Source organism: Diplotaxodon limnothrissa, linkage group LG12, assembly GCF_057381915.1.
Source record: "Diplotaxodon limnothrissa isolate DT_005_m linkage group LG12, D_limnothrissa_male_GT1.1, whole genome shotgun sequence".
Classification (NCBI taxonomy): Eukaryota; Metazoa; Chordata; class Actinopteri; order Cichliformes; family Cichlidae; genus Diplotaxodon; species Diplotaxodon limnothrissa.
In genome coordinates, this window is record NC_140607.1 from 14960299 (window position 1) to 14980089 (window position 19791).

Here is a 19791-nt window from a genome sequence, read left to right on the forward strand (position 1 = left end):
TTTTTTGGCGACGCTTGGAAGAGTTCTCGTTGCGTAAACAGTCACAAAGTCAACAAAGAGTGTGATGGGATGAGAGCGATAACCCGTCGCAGGCAAACGGGATGGAGAAGCAAGCGACTCTGAAAGAAAAGGTAAATTATATGTATTAAAAAAAAACCTAAAACGACTCTTTCGTAGGCTGTCATGCCAGCTGTCATTTTCCAACTTGTTGGTATTTTATTGCCCCCGGATTACTTTTTTACTCCGCGTCCTGGACAGGAAATACCAAATGACCATTCTGTGAAAACCTCGTAAAAGACCTCTATCGATTTTCCAGTCATGCATACAGCACTGTTCTGCACACTGGATGTGTGGGCTGTCCCAGTGCACATAATAACCAGCGTAAATCTGATTTGAATATCGCTCGATTCCAACATTAACTTGGAGTACATTTATTTAGTTTTTGCACGAACAGAAGACTTTACAGTGGCAGAGAGTTTCTGTGTATTAACGAGAGCAAATCCACACAGTTCCTCCAGGAGAACTGTGACCATCCTGCAGTCTGGACTACATTACAGTAGGAGAGATAAGTTGCTTTCCCTATCTCTGTCTCCTTATGATTACGTTGTTAGGGTGTCCTCTGTATTGATGTAGGCTTTCATTATCTCTCACTCTCCACCCTTCCTGCCCAGTGCTGCCCACATGCAGTGGGCAGCCCCCCCTCTGTATGTTGTAGCAGATTAGACAGCAGAGAGCGGACTTTTCTGTCAAAACCTGCATTCTCTTGGGCCTTGGAAGCACTAATCCATAATAGATGCCTCTCCTGCCTCTCCTTTGGGAGCAAACCTTTGAATGTCAGGCTTGGCGATAGTGTTGGTTGTGTTGCAGATGTCACAAACTCAGCCTGTTTGTGTGTTTCTGAAAGGTGAGCTATGGTTTATATGTATTTATATACACACACACAAAAAGAAAGACAAAGAAGAAGAAAAAATCTTTAAAAACCTCCAGAGGTTTACCGTACACGGATTTATCAAACCTCAGGTGCTGAATTTGCTCTTAGAGGTGCAATAGAAAAACGAGATGCCCCCCCACACACACACACATATAAAACCATGATCTTTTCTCTGTTGTCATGTGATACAAAAGGTTATTTAACGGTTGTCATAGAAGCACTCTTTTTTTTCTGCTGCTTCTACTCCCTGGGCCTCTGGAAGTAATTACCAAGCCAGCCCTATCCCAGAATTCAGTCCGAGGAGGTGTGGTGAGAAAGAGGTATAATGGAAGCAAGCCCAAAAGCCAGGCAGCCCGAGATGAATTTCATGATTCAGTAATACTCAGCCAGCCGTCCCTGTTAAACGGACACGACGCTCTCCTACTTACTGTAATCAATCAGATGCTTACCGGTTTGTTGCAGTTAGTAAGATCTGAGTCAGTACAGTTGGTCTTCCTGCTGTTTTAGTGCAAGAGTGGAAAATAAAGAGGGACAGGGAGAAAGCCTTGCACTAACACATATATTATATTTGCTGTGGTAGGAAATTTTGCAGTGCAGTGAAGACGTCTTTATTAGGCTGAACGTCACAGTGATGTTGTTCTTTAAACCGCTATGTGTAACGCTGTAATAAAAAAGTGTGAAAGAAGAACAGCTGTGGACTCTGGGAAGTTGAAGATAAAAGGTTACTTGGTAATGAGTGACATCATGACAAACTGTGCTTTCATTTAAAGTTAACACATGTGCAGAAATAATTAAAGTTTGCAGCTAAAGACAGAAAATGTTGTCTGCAATGGTTTTGCACAGCTCTGATTGTTTTATACAACCTTTATTTAAACTGTAAAAACAACAGATGCCTTATAAAGTGTTTTACTTTGGCCCTCATGCTGTGTCAACTTTTGACTTGAGTCATATTGCAGCAACACATCTGCAAGAGTTGAAGCTGCACTATTTACATACTACCAGGATCACAACCTCGCAACACATGACACAGCAGGAAGAATCACAGACAGCAGTTTCTCCAGAGGCCATATCGCTAAGCTAGCATGCACAAAAATGAGGCTCCGAGCCTCACTTGCAATTCAGCTGGCAGTAATGTTCTAAATTGCACCCGTGTCCTGATGTGACACGTCAAAATATCTGCCGTGAAAAGGGCTTATTGAGCTCAAATACCACAGCACATGCATTTTATTTTGGCACACAGGAGTTTGGCATAGACTCTGGGTCATGCACTCTTTCAAAAACACCCTGCTTCATATTCATTTCATTCATTAACGGTCCCTTGTGCTTCAGGTGCATGTTCTCAGTGCTGCAGTGGTAGCAGTGGGCAGCAGACATTTTTGGCATGTTGCAGAAGCAAAAGCACAGGTGTAATTGATCACAATAAAAATGACTGTGTTCCATTTAAATGAGCCACTTCCAAGGTCCTTTTAGTGTGCGTGTTGGCTCACTGTCGTGGCCTTGCAGGACACTTAATGGAACTGAGCCATCATTAATGAAATTTGCTTCACTTGTGTTTTTCCGACTATGACAGCTTAAAATATCGGCCTTGGAAAAACACTCACCGAGGTCTCTGCTTAATGGAATTCCTCTTGGTTAAGTGTTGTGGGTTTTTTTTTCAGTCAGACTGATCAAAGCTCTCCGGCTGCTCCCTGTCCTTTTCTCCAGTTTTCAATCTTCGGTTCTCGGACAGCGGGCAGACCTATCCGGTGCGTTGGAGACGACGGGGCCAGGTACGGTCTGAGCAAAGCTGAGTTCATGGAGAAAGTGCAGCAGAGCAATGAGGCGTGTCAGCGAGGTGACTTTCAGGCAGCCGTTCATTTGTACAGTGATGCACTGCAGGTCGACTCACAGAACTGCATCCTGTACAGTAACCGTTCAGCGGCTTTTCTCAAATTGGGCCAACACCAAGCAGCTCTGGAAGATGCTGAGAAAGCTTGTGAGCTTAATCCCAAGTGGCCAAAGGTAAGTGCACCTCAACAGCCTAAAAAGCTGTGGATTCTCAGAACGAGGGGCTTTTTTAATTTTATTTATTGCAAAATAAAACAACATAAGAAGTGAACTAAACAACTGTTCACGCTACATCTCCCATTTGATGTTTTTTAATAGAAATCATTGACTAGCGCACAAATAGAGTGTCATCGCCACGAATGTCAAAGGTTAAATCTAAACTGGGTTATCTAAGCGGCACAGATTGAAATGTGTCACGTGCCAAATGTGCTTCTTAAAAAACATCTTTTTATAAAAACTGCTGGCAGCAGAGGCAGCTTTTTCAGCGCAGCTGGTAATGAAGTAGCCACATAGTTATATTTTCATTGCATTGCTGTCTTTGCTCACATAAATGAGATCATTTATCTTTAGTTTAAAGTGTATCAAATCCCCATCACGTTTCCACTCCTTCAGTTTCAACCTTGTGGCTTCTGATCAATACAAACTTTTCTGGGGTCTTGTCTTTGATCTTGTCCAAGCCACGTGGACTAACCTGCGATAGATTTCACATTACTCAGCCACAGAGATCACTAGCAGACCAATTCCTCTCAGTGATAGAAATGCATCGATTTCGTGATTTAGCACGCAGAGATACTTTTGTCTCTCCAGCGAGAGATTGATGATAATGTGGTAGAGTGGTATTGATGATAATTTGTCGCTACCAATGATGCATCAGCGGCCACCTCTTCTTTGATCTGAGGTTGTGCGTCTTCGTTTGCTCAGGTAGGTTTCCTCCTCTGTGAAAGTGTGTCATTGCAGTGAGAGCTGACACTGTCACTTCTTATTATGTCGGTAACGTGTGCGTCCTGTCCCATTGTCTGTGGACTTTGAGTACAGCCTTAAACACACCTATTGTTTACTGTAGCTTTTTATACTTCTGTTGTTGTGATCGTGTGCTCCGGCTAGTCCGATATATTTCACTTGATATTATAAATTTCTGTAACAGTAGTCTTGACTTTATTGTGTCACTTTTCTCTCTTGCATCTCGTACAGTGGGAGAAATTTCACAGAACCTCTGAGGCCTTTGAGACCAAACTATAATTGAAAATCACTGCCAAAATCGTTCGCCTCCTTTTTACACGCTATCCAAGTACAATGAACTCTTTGTGGTCTGACTTGGGGGATGGTTCGCTTAATCTGTGTAGCTCTGCTCAGCCTGGATTTACTGCCATTTGACAGTTTTCACTCTCGTGCCCGGGCTTTTGTTCATCGTGATGTTGATGTATAATTTGACCCCTGTGTCTTAGTTTGCAACAGGAAACAAAGGGATTTATGTCAATGTATTAAAAATTACACAATATTGCTTTGCAGAAATTAAATCTCTCGACTCACCACTAGGGGGCAGTCTCGTCAAACCGGAATAGATTTTCAAGGGTTTTTTTTTTATGTGCAGAACAAAACAGCAGCCACTTTAATTTCCTTGATGCTTTTTTTCTGTCCTCTGAATTAGTGTGTTTAATAAAAGATTAAGGTAGAGCATTTGTGAAAGCAAACTTTCCTGCATGAAAAATGTATAGGTTGATGTTTTGATACATTAAAAAAGAATTTAGCCTCTTTTACTCACGTTTTTTTAATCCGCTCTGCTGATTATGAATGAATAGTTGTACAAATTACAACTCATGATTCAAAGAAAAGATTCGTAATATCTGCCTTGACACTCATGGTGTTGGCCTCTGGGAAAGAAGGGCTTGGTGGAGTGCAGTCTATCTGCTGTGGCTCGATGTTTGATGAAAGAACAGGGATTAAATCACAGGAGTGTGCTGGCATTCAGATCCTGTGTGAGTACATAATATCATCAATCATACCTCCCTATGACTGCACTTCTGCACTGGCCCATCAAACGGTGACAGGCGTGGTTTTGCTGCCCCGAGCCCCGCGCTGCAGCCCACCCTCCTGAAGCCCACAGCCAGCCTGTGAAGGAGCTCCCTGTCTAATCTGTCAGCTTTCCTTGCTGTAACTGCCAGAAAACACATTCTGAAAGAAGAAAGAAAATGTGGGGCTTAATGACCCAAGACAGCTTTAGGCCCTTTGTACCTCTCCCTCTTACTGAATATAAAAAGCTTAAATGAGAACAAAATAGGGTGCCATTTCGTAGACACGGGGCTCACGTGTTGTGTCTGCGCACATTTTTAATCTGCAGCCAGTGATGGAGGGAAACTGCGGCGTACAATGGCGTGTCTTTTGCTGTGCATTATTGATATGGAAGAACAAAGGGAATGATAGTCTTGCAAACTTTTTGATCGACACGCCGAGTGTGTGGCATCACCGTAAGATGGCAAACCTTTCGGCATCTGCTCGCAGTGAGCGTTTTGTGATCCTTTTCTGCGCCTCAAGTGTCTTTTCGCGACTGAGAGGACAATGCTCTTTTCTAGATGGAAATCCGTTGCTGCTCTTCTCCTCCATCTGCTCTCCCCCTCTCAGCACTGCTGTTCCAGTGACATGTTAAACAAACAGGCCTTTCTGTCATCACTCCTATTCTCCTACTTGAGCGCTGACAGGAGAGTTCCTGGGGACCCAGAAGACAACTGGCACCGAAGTATCAGGGGAAACATCTCTATCATTTGCATATCTTCTGATTACAGGTTATGATGGCACTTGTCATGGGTATTCCGTCTCTTCAAATCTTTATTGCCAAAGTTGCAGATTACACCCACTCATAATGGTGGTGAAAAACCATCAAGCCTCATTTTTCACACAAGGCTGCCACACTTCTTCTTTTTTTTTTTTTTAAACACATTTATTTCAATCCATTTTTCTTCTTCAGCAGCTTAAAATGTTCATTTATGTCCCAATAGAGAGGCCTTGGGTTTAACTGAGACAATGAGTGTTTGCAATGGAAAAGGTCATGGTGTGTGGAGTGCTGAAAGGGGACTTTAATTACAGCAGCACCATATCCAGTAAATGCGTAAGGAGTGGATGCTGACACCCTGATGGAGCATAAAGCTTCTGTTTCCTGCGGCGTTGGGTGATGACACGGGAGTTTGCTGTCACAGGAAGAAAGGCATTGTGTGTGTGCGTATGATTTGAAGACCTCATCTTTTGCCACTCTCAGCGGTGCTCTACTTTTCATGTGGATGAAAACCACTGGGGTGTAATGCTTCCCTGTTGGTATGACTGTCCGTTAAAGCAGCTCTCATCTAATCTCAGTGTGTGTACAGAATAAAGAAACTAGCTTTTGATATCACGGGGAGAGTTGTCACAGCTCTCGTGCTTTTCTTTGTGCTTTCATTCACACCACCTGTAATGTGGATTTAATTGCATCTTGGTTACTGGTTCTGTTATTTTCATGCTGATTAATGGACTAAAGCTTCTGTAAGCTGGCAAAAGTCTTTTGAAATAATGTGTGAGTCTATGTTTGAAGAGCAGAGAAGGTTTTTGTCATAGTGCAGGAAGATTACAATATGGTATGCGTGGATTCATTAAAGAAACTCAGTTTGTCTACATTTGAATGCCGTTCTGCTCAGTAGCCTTTTTGGGGTCTCACTGGCTGGATGACTCAATCAGTCAGTTTGCGTGTTATCCACACTGAATTATGTCAACAAGGAGTTTTTGGATGGCCTTCTGGTTTCAGTGGAAATGACTGGTTTGTCAGCACTATCATAATGTTGGTGATTGTGGCTTTGAGTGACATTTCTCTGCTGTCGAATGGCTCTGCATGAGATTTGGCACTGCCCTCTGTAGGATGGAATATAATATTTTCGGTGACTTTTTCCTTAGCTGTAAATGCTTATTTGGTTAAAGCATTTAGGTTCATGGATACATGCCTTAAAAAAAGTTAATGATACACCATCAGCTCAGGATCAGTTGCCGATTTATTGGCCAGGCATCGGAACCCGCCTTGTTTTGACTGATAAGATGAGATTCGCTCATGCCAGTGGCCGGTGTTTATCTGTTGTGCCACATCAATTTTGGACTTGTTAAATGTTCAAAGACTGTGTGAAGAAGAGCTGAAAGTCGTTAAAGCTGTTCAATTATTTTCTATGATGGAGCTTCTCTGGTGCAAACAGGGAAATAAACAACAAGAACATCATAAACAAAACTGGCATCTTTGGCTGCGTGTATCTGTATGGATTCTTAGTTATTAAAACATGGACAAACAAGCATGGAAATGCAGTATATAAGAGAAAAACAGACTTGGTGCAATTATAAAGACCTTGAAAATCTGTATTTGCTATGACCACCTTTATTCTTCAACACAGCCTGAAGTCTCTTAGGCAAACTTTTGTGTTATTTGTCTTGTAGTCATCTCCAGGCTTCTTGAAAGACACTGAATGTAAGTTTTGGGCTCTTTGAGAACCATCTTGGTGCAAAATAGTATTTATTCCTGTCAAACTGTGTTATCTTTGGCTTTTTTCAAAGATTCAACAAATAAAAATATGAACAAACGATGTTTTTTTGCAACATGCTGCTAGTAACAAAATGCCCAAAGATTCAAATTAAAATTGATCCTTTGCTAAGTTGCTGTTGTTGTTGTTGTTATGTGTAAACACAACACTTTTCACCCCCTGAGTTAGATGCATTTTTAATGCTTAAATGATTCATAAACAACGACAAAAACATGCCTCTGATAAGGGTCGGCTACAGGGACTGAACCGAAAATGAGTCAATATGTAAAGAAGCCAACGTCCCGAGAAAAGATGAAAGATCTTTAGAAAGCCCGAAGAATAAAATCATAGAAAAGTCGGGCTCCTTGGAATCAAAATATAAAGAAATGAGGGTTCACTCAAGACCTTTGATCAATACTTTAAAATATCAAAAACCTAAAAATGCAATTAGGATATGCCGTTATTTTAAGATAATTAATATAAGTGTATTGCACAGGTGAGTTTGCTCATATACTGTACTGGATCACCCCACAAACTGCCTGCAAAATGTAAGTAGAAGAATGAAATGTAAAAATAAATGCTAAATTCTGATCTTCACTCGGATGCCACGCTGTGTGTGAATTAATATTAATAATATCCTTTGATGCATATTTATGGTTAGCGTGAGCTGGTTTGATTTGAAGAAACAGAGGACATCAACCTGCATACCTTCCCAAAGTTATGAATAAATAATTATACGATATGAATGCCTCTAGTTAGTCCTGAGAATACCAATAGACAGCAGAGACTCATTATACTGTGCACCATGTTGTCAGATTATTGAGTTATAGAGAAACATGGGGCAGATGATCTCATCTAAAGCAGCATATCTGTTAGAAGATCCCGCTGCAGTGACGAGGCACACTTCATGATTGTAACTGTTTGATTTAATTAGTGCGAATTTTCAGAGGTTGCAGAAAGAGCTCCGACATTTATAATTGAATACGGGGTAAGAATGAAGGAGGAATTTCATATCTACTGAAAAGTCAGGAAAAATGTCCAAAAATGTTAGAAAAAGTTCGAATGACCGTGTTAGAGGTTTTATGACTTCATGCCACTGTTGTGTTGTTTTTTTTTTTTTGTTTTTTTTTTGGAATAGGCGTTGGTAATCTTCAATTGTATCACAGTATGCGCAATTTCCCCGCTGCCTCTCATCATCAGGAGGTGCAATCAGGTTACAAAAAAGGGAAAAAGAGAAATCTTCCAGCCAGCTTCCTCTCTCCCACTCTTATTTTCCACTTACCATGGAGAGAGTAGCGCTATGAACCACTAATAAGAGGGTTCCGTTTCGCTTCTACCCAGCCGAGGGTTGACCTAATGAACAAATCAAATGAATGGCATATAATTATAGGCCAGGGAGGCCGGGACGGACAGAGGGTTGGCGCTAGTGGGCACAAACCTGAAATTATTTGTCTGGAAAATCTGTGAAATAAGCGGGAGCAGTTAAATTCTGACTTTTTCCTTCAGAAGGCCGCTGCGGCTAAGCAGTACAGCACATATGCACCGTGATGGAGGGAAAGTGACCACACACACAAACACACACACACATGTCGGCTGTTTTAATTTCAGCAGCACGTCCTTGGCAGCTGTGTCATTCTTTACGCAGATGAGCTGGAACTTGTACTTACTTACGCGACTGTGTTGCTCCCTCTTACGTGGTATCCACAACACTGTTGCTTCATTGCTACTCATTTTACAAAAAGATGCTTCTTTCTCAAGTCAGCCCATCTTCTTTCCCATGAGCTACTATTTAGTAAGTATGCAACAAAATTTGCTTGAGCTATGACATTGTTATGAATCTGATGGATGCTACTTGCATCCCAAATCTCATTCTCCTCTTTCAGGCTGACAACTCGCTCAAAATTGAACGCATAAACATCGAGCACATCCTGTTAGAACCAGCTCACATCCTCCGTCTGCAGCTTTGTCACGACACGTAAATTAGATCTGTAATATGAGTGATAGAAGATATATCCAGGCTTGCTCATATGCTTATTTGATAGTTGATGTTCTGTTTACCAGCTTTTTCCTCCCCCCCCCCCCCCCCCCCCCCCTTTTTTTTTTTTTAAATTTACAGTTTGTCAGAGTCTTTCCAAATCCTGCTTAGCTGGGTTGCCGTGATGGTGGCCAAGTGGTTTTCCTCTCTGCCACCCAGGCTCCACACCAAATTGTAGTGTTTAGTAAAATTTAATCTGCTTTAAAGAAACACCAGCTATTTAAAAAAAAAAAAAGGAGGAAATTTAGCATATCTCGTGTGTGTTCTTTATACTAACCACAGGATCTGTACACTATATATCATTATCGCTGGAACTTGCAAAGTTCACAAAGGCAGGCTTTCAGTTTTCAGTGGAGCTTTTCAGGGTGATGTAATTTAGTTTGATATGTGGGTGATGATGACCTCCCTCTCACCCCACAGCTGCCTGTCTCCACACTGTCCAGGGGGCAGAGATGAGTCAGAGCTGGGAGCTGATTTCACTCTGATGATAATCTGCCGGGCCCTATCGACACACCATCAGCACCTACTAACTGCTTTACAGAAATGTCATTTTCACAAATTTCGAGTGTACTCTCTGTGGGTTTTATTCTTTTGGATTTGCTCAGAGCTTTTAATTCAACTCAGTTTTATTTATATAACAGAAATTCACAACAATAGTTGCCTCAGTATGGTTTATATTGTAAAGTAAAGACCCTACAATGTCAGGAAAAACACCCCAATAAATGCATGACCTCCTTTTTCATTTTCAGCATCACTCTGAGACAGGATGTTCCTAATTTTAGAGCTATTGGGTAAATGAATGAAAGGAGTCCTACATATCATGTGCATGCTGAAGGACATATCCTAATCAAGAATGAGTCAAAGATTCCTCACAGTTTTACTGGAGACCTAGGTAGTGCCATTTAAATACATTTCTAGGACTGTAACCTCAGTTTTGACTGGATTTAGAGGTAAATTATAGGTAATCCAGGTCTTTACAACACATGCCTGCAGTTTTAATTAACTCATCTTGCTTAATAAATAAATAAAGCTGGGTGTCATCTGCATAGTAATGGAAATGTATGCAGTGTTTTCTAATAATAATTCCTAAGGGAAGCTTGTATAATGTATAATGTATAATGTCCCAGCACAGAACCCTGTGGAACGCCATAACTAACTTTAGTGTGTGAAGAAGACTCCCCATTTACATGAACAATATGAACAACAGCATCCTCTAACCTCTGTAATAAAGTACTGCGGTCGACAGTATTTAATGCTGCACTGAGGTCTAGCAACACAAGAAGAAGGATGAGTCCACCGTTTGAGGCCTTAAGCAGATCATTTGTAACCTTTCCTTACACTGTTTTTGTACTGCGATGAGCTCTGAAATCTTCAAATAAACGATGCCTCCTCAGATGATCAGTTAGCTGCTTTACTGCTACTCTTTCAAGAATTCTTGAGATAAAAGGAAGGTTAGAAATTATTCAATGATTAGTTAATACAGCTGGATCAAGTAAGACCGTTTAAAGTAATGGTTTAATTCCAGCCACCTTTGATACACAGCTTTATACAGGACTTCATTTTTATAGAGTAATGAACATTTTTTCCAGGCCAAAGGAAGCTCTTCTAAATGAGTGCAATGCCATTTCCTCTTCAGTCTACGTGTTATCTTCTTTAAGATGCTCATTTATACTATTGAGTCAAGCACGGCTGATTTGTCTTGTTTCTTTAGAAGGCCACAGAGTCGTACGCAGTGAGGATGTAACACTATGAAGAAAATAATCGACCTCTGTGGGAGTAGAATTCATGTAGCTGGTCTTCTCTTTGCTGGCCACAGTGTGTGTTTTAGTTTAACAAAAATCTTTCTTTGTCGTTAACCATTTTGCAGATAAGCTATTTGAAAATTAAAAGCAGCGGTTTCTTTGTCCCAAAGGAAATACAGCATGTCAGCCTAGGTAAGCTCCTCAAATAAGAAACTTTCAATCATGTTAAAGATTTTCTGCGCCCTCAGAATGCTTTTTCACCTCCGAATGCACAAATTGATTACCAGCTTAATAGCTTTTCGCCTGCTATTACATGGGAAGAAATGTCAAAAGAGCCAGAGAAAACCAGCTCGTTGCCATGCTCGTGGCATACCAGTCTGCACCTGATAGTGGATCAGCTTTACAACACTGAGGAAATGAGAAAAACAATTGCACCCTGCTCCTGGCGCACAACCCCTAGGGTTGCACGGATGCTCTTTTTTTTTTCTCGCAGGGATTCGTCTCATAAGCAGCTGCATATTGTAGTACGCTGGCCCCTCCTACTTGGAAGCTAAGCAAGGCTCAGGCCTCAAGACCTGGATGTCTCCAGAATTAGCTCAGCCTGTCTCTGCTGCAGGGAGGAAGCGCTCCCATTGGGGAAATGGGGTAGAGCAGAGAGCAACCTGCAAGCAGCCCATTACACCGCATAAGCATGGCAAGATGAATAGCAGAGCTGAGAGGCTTCCTGGTCCTCTTGCCTTCACTTCTGAACTTTAGGTGACTGAAACACTCGTTTTTTTTCTCTTGTGTCAGATCCAGCAGAAAAAAGAAGAAAAAAAACCGTCTTTCTGCTCATGCATAACATCACTAAAGCATTGTGTTATAGTACACTGCCTGGGTTTGGGTTGTACTTACATCCTAGTGGAAACTAATCCTCGTCTAGCCTGCGGTCTGTTTCATGGAGCACCTTTTCGTGATGTAACGTCCTTCCATGAGTGGGCGATCGTGGCTCAAGAGTTGGGAGTTCGCCTTGTAATCGGAAGGTTGCCGGTTCGAGCCCCGGCTTGGACAGTCTCGGTCGTTGTGTCCTTGGGCAAGACACCTCACCCGTTGCCTACTGGTGGTGGTCAGAGGGCCCGGTGGCGCCAGTGTCCGGCAGCCTCGCCTCTGTCAGTGCGCCCCAGGGTGGCTGTGGCTACAATGTAGCTTGCCATCACCAGTGTGTGAATGTGTGCGTGAATGGGTGGATGACTGGATATGTAAAGCGCTTTGGGGTCCTTAGGGACTAGTAAAGCGCTATATAAATACAGGCCATTTACCATTTACCATTTCCATGAGTCATACGCCCTGTTTCCTCCCAGTGAAATAAATGGGCAGGGATAAAGGTGCCACTAATGTTGTTCTCAGGTGGCAGACTGGCCTTTTTGGAAAGACGTACTGCAGTGGTGTGAGAAAGTCAGCACCAAAATAGTGCTTACATGAAAGTAATGAATCATGTGTACATTTAGGTGTGTGTCAGACTTGTCCTGAAAGACTTCTCTGTTCAGTTTATTGCAGAAACTTTGCCATTATCCAGTTAGCTTGCTGTTTCTTATTCTAATAAGAAACGGAAAACTTTAGGAACACTTTAATGTAATATAATGTTTCTTTTTTTATATACCTGTAATTACAAAAACCATAGGGAATTGCATTATTGTTTACACTTGCTGAAATAAGGCACCCAAATGCATTCTGAATATTATTTGAGAAATGCTCCACTCAAATTGTATCTCCCACTCACCCCTGCGGGCTTAAAAGATGTCTGTAAATAGTTCCCAGTTTTCTCACTGATGGATAACAGCGACTGGCGAACAGCAGCCGGGGAGGCGATGCTTTTACGAGATGAGCGTCTCTCCTCGGCGTTTCTATCGGTCACAACTGCAAAAGGCATCTTTATATTAAGTGGGAGAGTTAAAAATAAAAAAAGGCATCCCTCCTCGTTATTGCAAATAGGAACAGGCAGCATTACTCTGCACAATACAGCGCTGTAAAATGCCAGCTAATACAAAAGCAATATGTCTCTTCACATCTGTCACCGTTTCATTAAGAAGCAATCACTTAATGTATCGCTAAAAAACAAAGTCCTATTTGTTTGCATTGCTCATCTGGAACTGCGACATGAAATCTAATCAGCCTTCAGTTTAAGTATGACCTAATGTTGCCCATTAAGAGTTGCGTGGTCACAATTTTTCTGCAATTACTGACTTAACTGGCATGTTGTTTATGATTAATGACAGATAATTTCTAATAAACAATGAAAGTTTGGAACAAAGAGTTCAGCAGGCACAAGATTATGTTAACCTGCTTCCGCGGTGATCGCAGATTTTGCCACGAGACGGTAGGCGCGACTGTTTAATATTCAAATCCAGCCCAATGAAAGATGAAGCTTCTTTTTCTGTCCAAATATCTTGGCGTGTAATGGCCTTCAGCCTAATTCGTTCATCTAAAGTGCTCCTTCTAGATCTCAGGGCTTGCTTTTAGGCAGCTAAATTACTCATTTGTGCCAGGTTATTGCAATTAGCCGTTTGAGTGTGTGCACTGTTGTGTCTTATCTAGATACCCTCTAATTCATTCTACTCATAATGAGTTTGACAGGGAAACAACAACAGCAGCGGCGAAAAAATGGAAACGTCTGGGGAGAAGTATTAGCTAAAAAGAGGAAACATGGAGTGCAGTTGGTGTATTTCTGTGTACAAATCTGACAAGTGACTCCTGTGTAAAAGCCATAATTTTAGTATTCAACCAGAGGCTTTGTTTAAAGAAAAAGGCACACGTGTTGCTGTTTCGCTGTCTGGAAAAATATCAGTCTTTGTTCAGAAGTGAAACGTCTTTGGCGCTGATGCTGATGCTGCACTGTTTTTCTTTCAATCTGACGGCATCTGCTTGTGCCGACTTCATATCCTAGTGTAATCTTACCAGGTCAGACCTATAACATTTCCGTAGTATTTTCAAAATGGCACAAGTCAGCCATCACATTAATGGATAAGCATGCTTAAAAATGGGCTGCGCATGTCTCGTCTGCAGCTTGAGTTGGTCAGCCTGCTGTACTTTAACGCGTATTGTTCTGGTTAATGAATGGTAATAAAAAGTGTTTCCAACTCATTTTTTAGTGTTTGTCTGAGGTCTCTGACGAATCTCACAGACGTCTCAAAGCTGTTCCTTTTATCAGTCATATGTTCGAGTTTTTTCTGTATACAAGACAAAATGTTAATGTGATATTTTAAAAACAATGCTGATCTTTGATCTCAGAAGGGACAAGAGACACAGTACGGGAGTCTTTAAGGGAATTGTTGTTTATTCTTCCCTCATTAGCTTGTTTACAGGTTTTTCCAGAACCTTTTCCTCTTAGTTTAAGGTGCGTTATATCTGCAGGATAACACATGCATTAACACATGCCACTTTGATAAATGATCCCTGACATGGCGACAGCATTGATCGGGATCTAAGAGCAGACAATACTGTGTTATTCACTTCAGACCGGGGAGCTGTCATACACACTCACAGCTTATAATGTCCCATGTTTCAAGGATGTCACACACTGTGGGGGATAAACTTGTAGCAGTCATGGCTTTTCTCTCTTCTCTAATCATGGAGGTTGATATCCGAGCATTGTGGTGGTTGGATCGCCAACATTTCACCTGAGTGTACTTTAGACCACTCATACTGTATATGAACCAGTGACAATTCTAGAAGAGTGAAGGGCATGGATGGAGATATTTGATCCTGTGGAATGACCAAACACCTGATGTTTCTAAGTCCGCACTGAATCCTGTCTGCAGCTTACAGCATCCACTGAATACCAACAGTGCGATGCATTGTGTACTTGGTTGCAATAACCCAACCTGATGTTATGATTCTGACAATACTTGCTGCCAGAACCACATGATGTCTGCTGCATTCATCTGCCACGAGTCTTTTTCCCACAAAGAAAATGTTTTGCAGGGTCTCATATTCTGCTCTTTTCATTGTACATCTTTGAGATTGCTGCTTTCAGCAGAGCACCAAGCTCTACAATCTTTGCAGTCCTCAAACCCTGCCCTCCTCAGATCCACAATCATGCCTTTTGCATAGTCTGTAAGATCATGTTTGAAGCCCTTTTTTGTTAACCCATTCAAATGCAAAAACAAGCGCTGAATTGGAGTTGCTGTTGTATGCACCTGTTTACGTAGTGATACATATGCAAATGGGAAGTACCACTTACGCTGCAGAAACAAGCTTTTGTTGATCATTTGAGCGTAGAGATATGTATTTGCATGAAACAAAGTCTGTCACAGAGGCAACGCAAAAGGAATGAGACTTGTCTAGATTAGACAATACACACACAGTGAGTTAGAGTTGATTTGTTAATTAATGTATCAGTTAACTGCAAGTCAAAATTTATTTCTGGTTTGTTTATTTATCGATCTGTTTATCAGTCAGTCATGTTACAACACTTCTCTTGTTGCAGGAACTGAAATAAATGATGGCTTTGCCATTTTCTGCTAGTTAAACAAGCAAGTTCAACAAATCCAGATGCTAGCTTTGGAGAACATTTGTTTTATGTGTAGCCGGCATCAAGAAAGATGCAGAAACAGCTAAAGCAAGCTCTCATTTGAGCTTTTTATTGGAGTTTATTGGATGGTTAGACTACTGAGTCACAACACTTCCTTAACCATAATGAATGCATCCAAGCCTCATCACTAATGACTGGTTAGTCGCCATGCGCAACCAAATATAGACTTCTGTCAGCCATTTCATTTGGTCTGGTTGGCTCTGTTGGCAGTTTTTTTTCTTTGTTTCAAAAAAATCCTCTGCCTCAGATGTTGGTGTGTTAAGTAAAATGCTAAAAGGCAACCCTTAATGGCAAAATCCATATTCCCATTAAACAGGAGGGCAGCTCTGAAGCATTCTCCCGCTCATCCTGGCCATTCCCTGGGTGTTCAGATAGGGGGAAAAAAATGGCTCTGTTAGAGGTAAATAAAGAGCCGGTTATGATTAACACTGAAAATTACCTTGTAAAAATAAGGTAAGTATGAGTTCACATAAAGATATTTGTATATCACTTTATATGATGGTATTTAAAGCTAGATGAATCATTTGTATCCATTCATTTATCCAGATGTTCATTTTCTTAACCATTTAGTTTAAACTCACTTTTTGGAGTTAAAAAGTTGCACCTGCGTGTGTGCAAAGACATAATAACAGATTGTGTTAAAGCTTCTCCTGTCAAACTCATCACACAGAAAGCTTATGTTATGAATGTAATGAAAGGTTAAGCATCACTACCAAGGGAGTACCACTGAATTACCTGCATTCATCTAGCAGCTATTATGCTACCCCCGCTGGGAACCGTTGGAGCAGGTGGTGATTCAGCAACAAACAATAGATTGTCAGTCAGTAAATGTGATGTTAAACTGATGTTACTGTACTTAAAAAACATGTAGTTTCAAAGAAACCATTTTCCAAAGAAAAGCGGAGGACGATCATGTCCACCCAAAGCAGCAGCGCATCATTCATGTGACCCTCCACCCTAAATTTAATCAAAATTGCACCCAGTCTTTCCCAAACTTTATTATTATGATTATTATTATTGGTTTATTGAGGCTGTAAGCATGTGAGTACTTCAGTCCTGTGCCATCCTCTCCAAAACTCCTATTATTCGCAAGTTGACTGTCTTACATGAAAGACTGCAGGAAAGAATGTGTCAGGTTAACCTTGGAGAATTGCTACCATGATAATTCTGGTCTGCACAGCTCCAGCATGTCTGTTTATTATTGATTAATGCTACCTAATTAGCGCTTGGCACCTAGCTATGTTGGTGAAATGATGTAAGTTTGTGAAAGCCAATCTGAAAGCTGTAAAAACAATATTATTAAAGAAACATGATTCGCTTGTTCGAGACTTTGTAGCTGCAAAGACCTCCGCACAGATATAATTAGAGCGGTACATTTCTCTGTAGTTACTTAAATGGTATGATCAATCAGATGCTTTGAACGCTGGCTGTTGGTGTCCTCCAGTTAATGAAGCTCACTGGAAATAGGTGCAGCCAATGAGGTCTTTGCAACATAGTGTTTTCTCCATTTTACGCCAGACGAGGGGCCAATCAGTCACTTTAATTATGACGCGTTTTTAGTTCTCTTCTGTCCTCCATTCGTCTTTTGACCAAAATAGCTTTGCGAATGTGAAAACAGGAATTTTACATGTGACTGTTTCGTCAGCTTTTGCATTTTTCTGCCACGCAGCAACGTCACCGCTCTCATTGTGCTAAACATTGTGAACTTCTCTTTGATAAAATACAGTGCGGAGGCTGTTGAATCAGCCATGAAATTCTCTCTTCTGTTGTGTCAAAGTGTGTGTGTGTGTGTGTGTGTGTGAGGCGACCCATTGGAAATGAGGTCAGAACCTTCAGAGTGCACACGGTCCTTGGGAAACTCGTGTCTAACAATGAGCTGAAAACAGGAAACTGATGGGGAAGTTTGTCAACAAAGCTCGGAAATGACCTCTTTTCTCTGTGTCATGGTCGCATTTGTAGCTGCAAAAGTCAAAACACTCAGAGGAAGTTTTTACTTTTTACTCGATAACGTGGAGAAATGTAAACACAGAATATAATGCTTCAAGTACCAGAATTTAACATCACACGAGAGACCAAGAAGAGAGCGTTACAGCGCTCACATCTGTTAGTCGTGTCTGCCAGCGGTGATGCATGAGCCATTATGAAGACTCATAATAAGCAACGCTTATGTTCAGTGAGCGCACCACAATGTAAATGTACTATATTTATCCCATGTTATCGTGGCCTGTGCCCAGCCTTTCCAGAATTTGCTTACAGATACACATGCACATAATTAAATATACATGTAAAGACGATAAGGATATTTCTAATTACTTCCACAGTTTTCATTCATCATAAATAGAATAAATTACTCATTTAGACTCGGCATCGGGATGTTTTATTTATGATGCAGTCTCCTTTCGATTTCATCTGCGTGCTTCGTGTAATTGCATATTTGCACCACCACGGCTCGCTTTCCCCGAGCAACACTTATAGCACAGCACATCCATTCAGTGCCACGTGGGATTTCACCATTTCAAAGTCTGTCATTAAACACTATTACACCATTTGGGTTTGTTTGTGGAAACATTTCATTTTTAATTTCAGGCAAACTGGGTCAACAAATGGTTGGGATGTGTTCATTTATCATGCCTTCATAACTTGGTGTCTTAGTTTTTTTCAAAGACTCCGTTAGCTAACGTCACAGCAGTCATCTAATGTCTCTGGAGTCCACACCTGATGTTTAGTGGATTACAGGTTACATGGTTAACATTAGTTACATTAGTTTAAATTGGGTTACCTGCATTAATATAGGAAGTATACGAGTGTGTTCACTTCATATCTGTCTATCCAGCTAGCTGTTTATACACACAGTTACTCACTATGCAGTTAGTAGTCACCACTAACATCAGAGTGATATTCATTTCATATAGCTGAGCAACATCAGCATCAGGAGATTTCCAACAGCGACATAAGCAGCACTCCTAGTTCGTGGAGGGCTAAATGCATTTAAACCCACAGGGCTTCTACATCATTCAGTGTTAAACAGTGCTTTTGTTTTCGTTTTTTTGACATGGCTTTTGTGGAAATTGCTCATTCCAAAGAAGGAAAAACCATCAATTAACAAATCCTAGTTCTGGAAAGTATTAATCTACAGTAATGTCCAAAAGTCCTAAGCCACCCCTCATTCTTTTACATTTTGCTTGGAAAATGGGCAATAGGAGGATAATTTGCATAATTCTAACATGCTTAAAAGTCAATATTTGTTATGACCACTTTTATTCTTCAGCACAGCTCGAACTCTTTCAGTAAAGAGTCATAATTTTAAGTAATCTTCAGAAGTAGTTTCCCAGGTTTCTTGAAGGACATTCAAAACTTCTTCTTTAGATGGTGGTTGTTTTTGCCTGCAGCTCTGGGGAAGCCAATCCATGAATCGTAATGTTTTATTGTGAGTTTTTCTACCCAGCTATGATTTAGTACATTAGCAGTGTGTTTGGGAAGACAGTCATACTGAAACATGGAGGTGCTTTCCAGGTGATAATGCATAGTGGATCAAAATCTGACTGTACTTTTCTGCGTTCATAATTATATCAATTTTTGACAAGATCTTTAATGCATGCAGTGAAATGCAGTCCCAAACCATGACAGAGCCTCCATAGTGATGTACAGATGGCTGCAGACACTCACTGTTGTACCCCTCTCCTCTGTACACATTCAGATACTGTTAATCAGCTGTACATCTTTTTTGTTTTTTTTAGCCCTACTGCCACTTTCTAATTTCCAGTTTCCTCAATTTTTTTAAGGACACAGTGCACACGTGCTGAGATAAGAAAAGGTTTTGGGTAATAGCTTTTAGGGAATCCTCTCGTTGGTGCCAAAATGCTATATTATGCCTGTCAAACTGTGCTATCTTTGGCTTTTTTCAAACATTCAACTATAAAAATGGGAACCAATCTGTGTTGCTTACTAATAGTAAAAAGCAGAAGCAAAATACAAAGAAATGAAGGGTGACTGAGGACCTTTTCGCAGTACTATAAATTATTCTCAGATACAACCCAAATATAAATGATATTGGCAATCCCCAAATTAATCAAGTCATGTACATTGCTCCTTATCTTAGAGATGTCGACATGTGCAATTACCGAGCCTGTGTTCAGGAGTGCAAAATGTGCAAAATGCTATTA

The 19791-nt window shown here is 40.9% G+C and overlaps 1 protein-coding gene across 1 annotated transcript in view; it reads left to right on the plus strand.

Annotated features, from left to right (window-relative positions):
- Positions 1-19791, plus strand: part of LOC146621017 (tetratricopeptide repeat protein 28-like) — a 190860-nt gene continuing 171069 nt past the window's right edge. Inside the window, exons 1-2 of the mRNA XM_085367180.1 lie at positions 1-131; positions 2636-2932. Of these exons, the coding sequence (XP_085223306.1) occupies positions 102-131; positions 2636-2932 (327 nt within the window). The 5' untranslated portion in view covers positions 1-101. The remainder of the gene's footprint in view (positions 132-2635; positions 2933-19791) is intronic.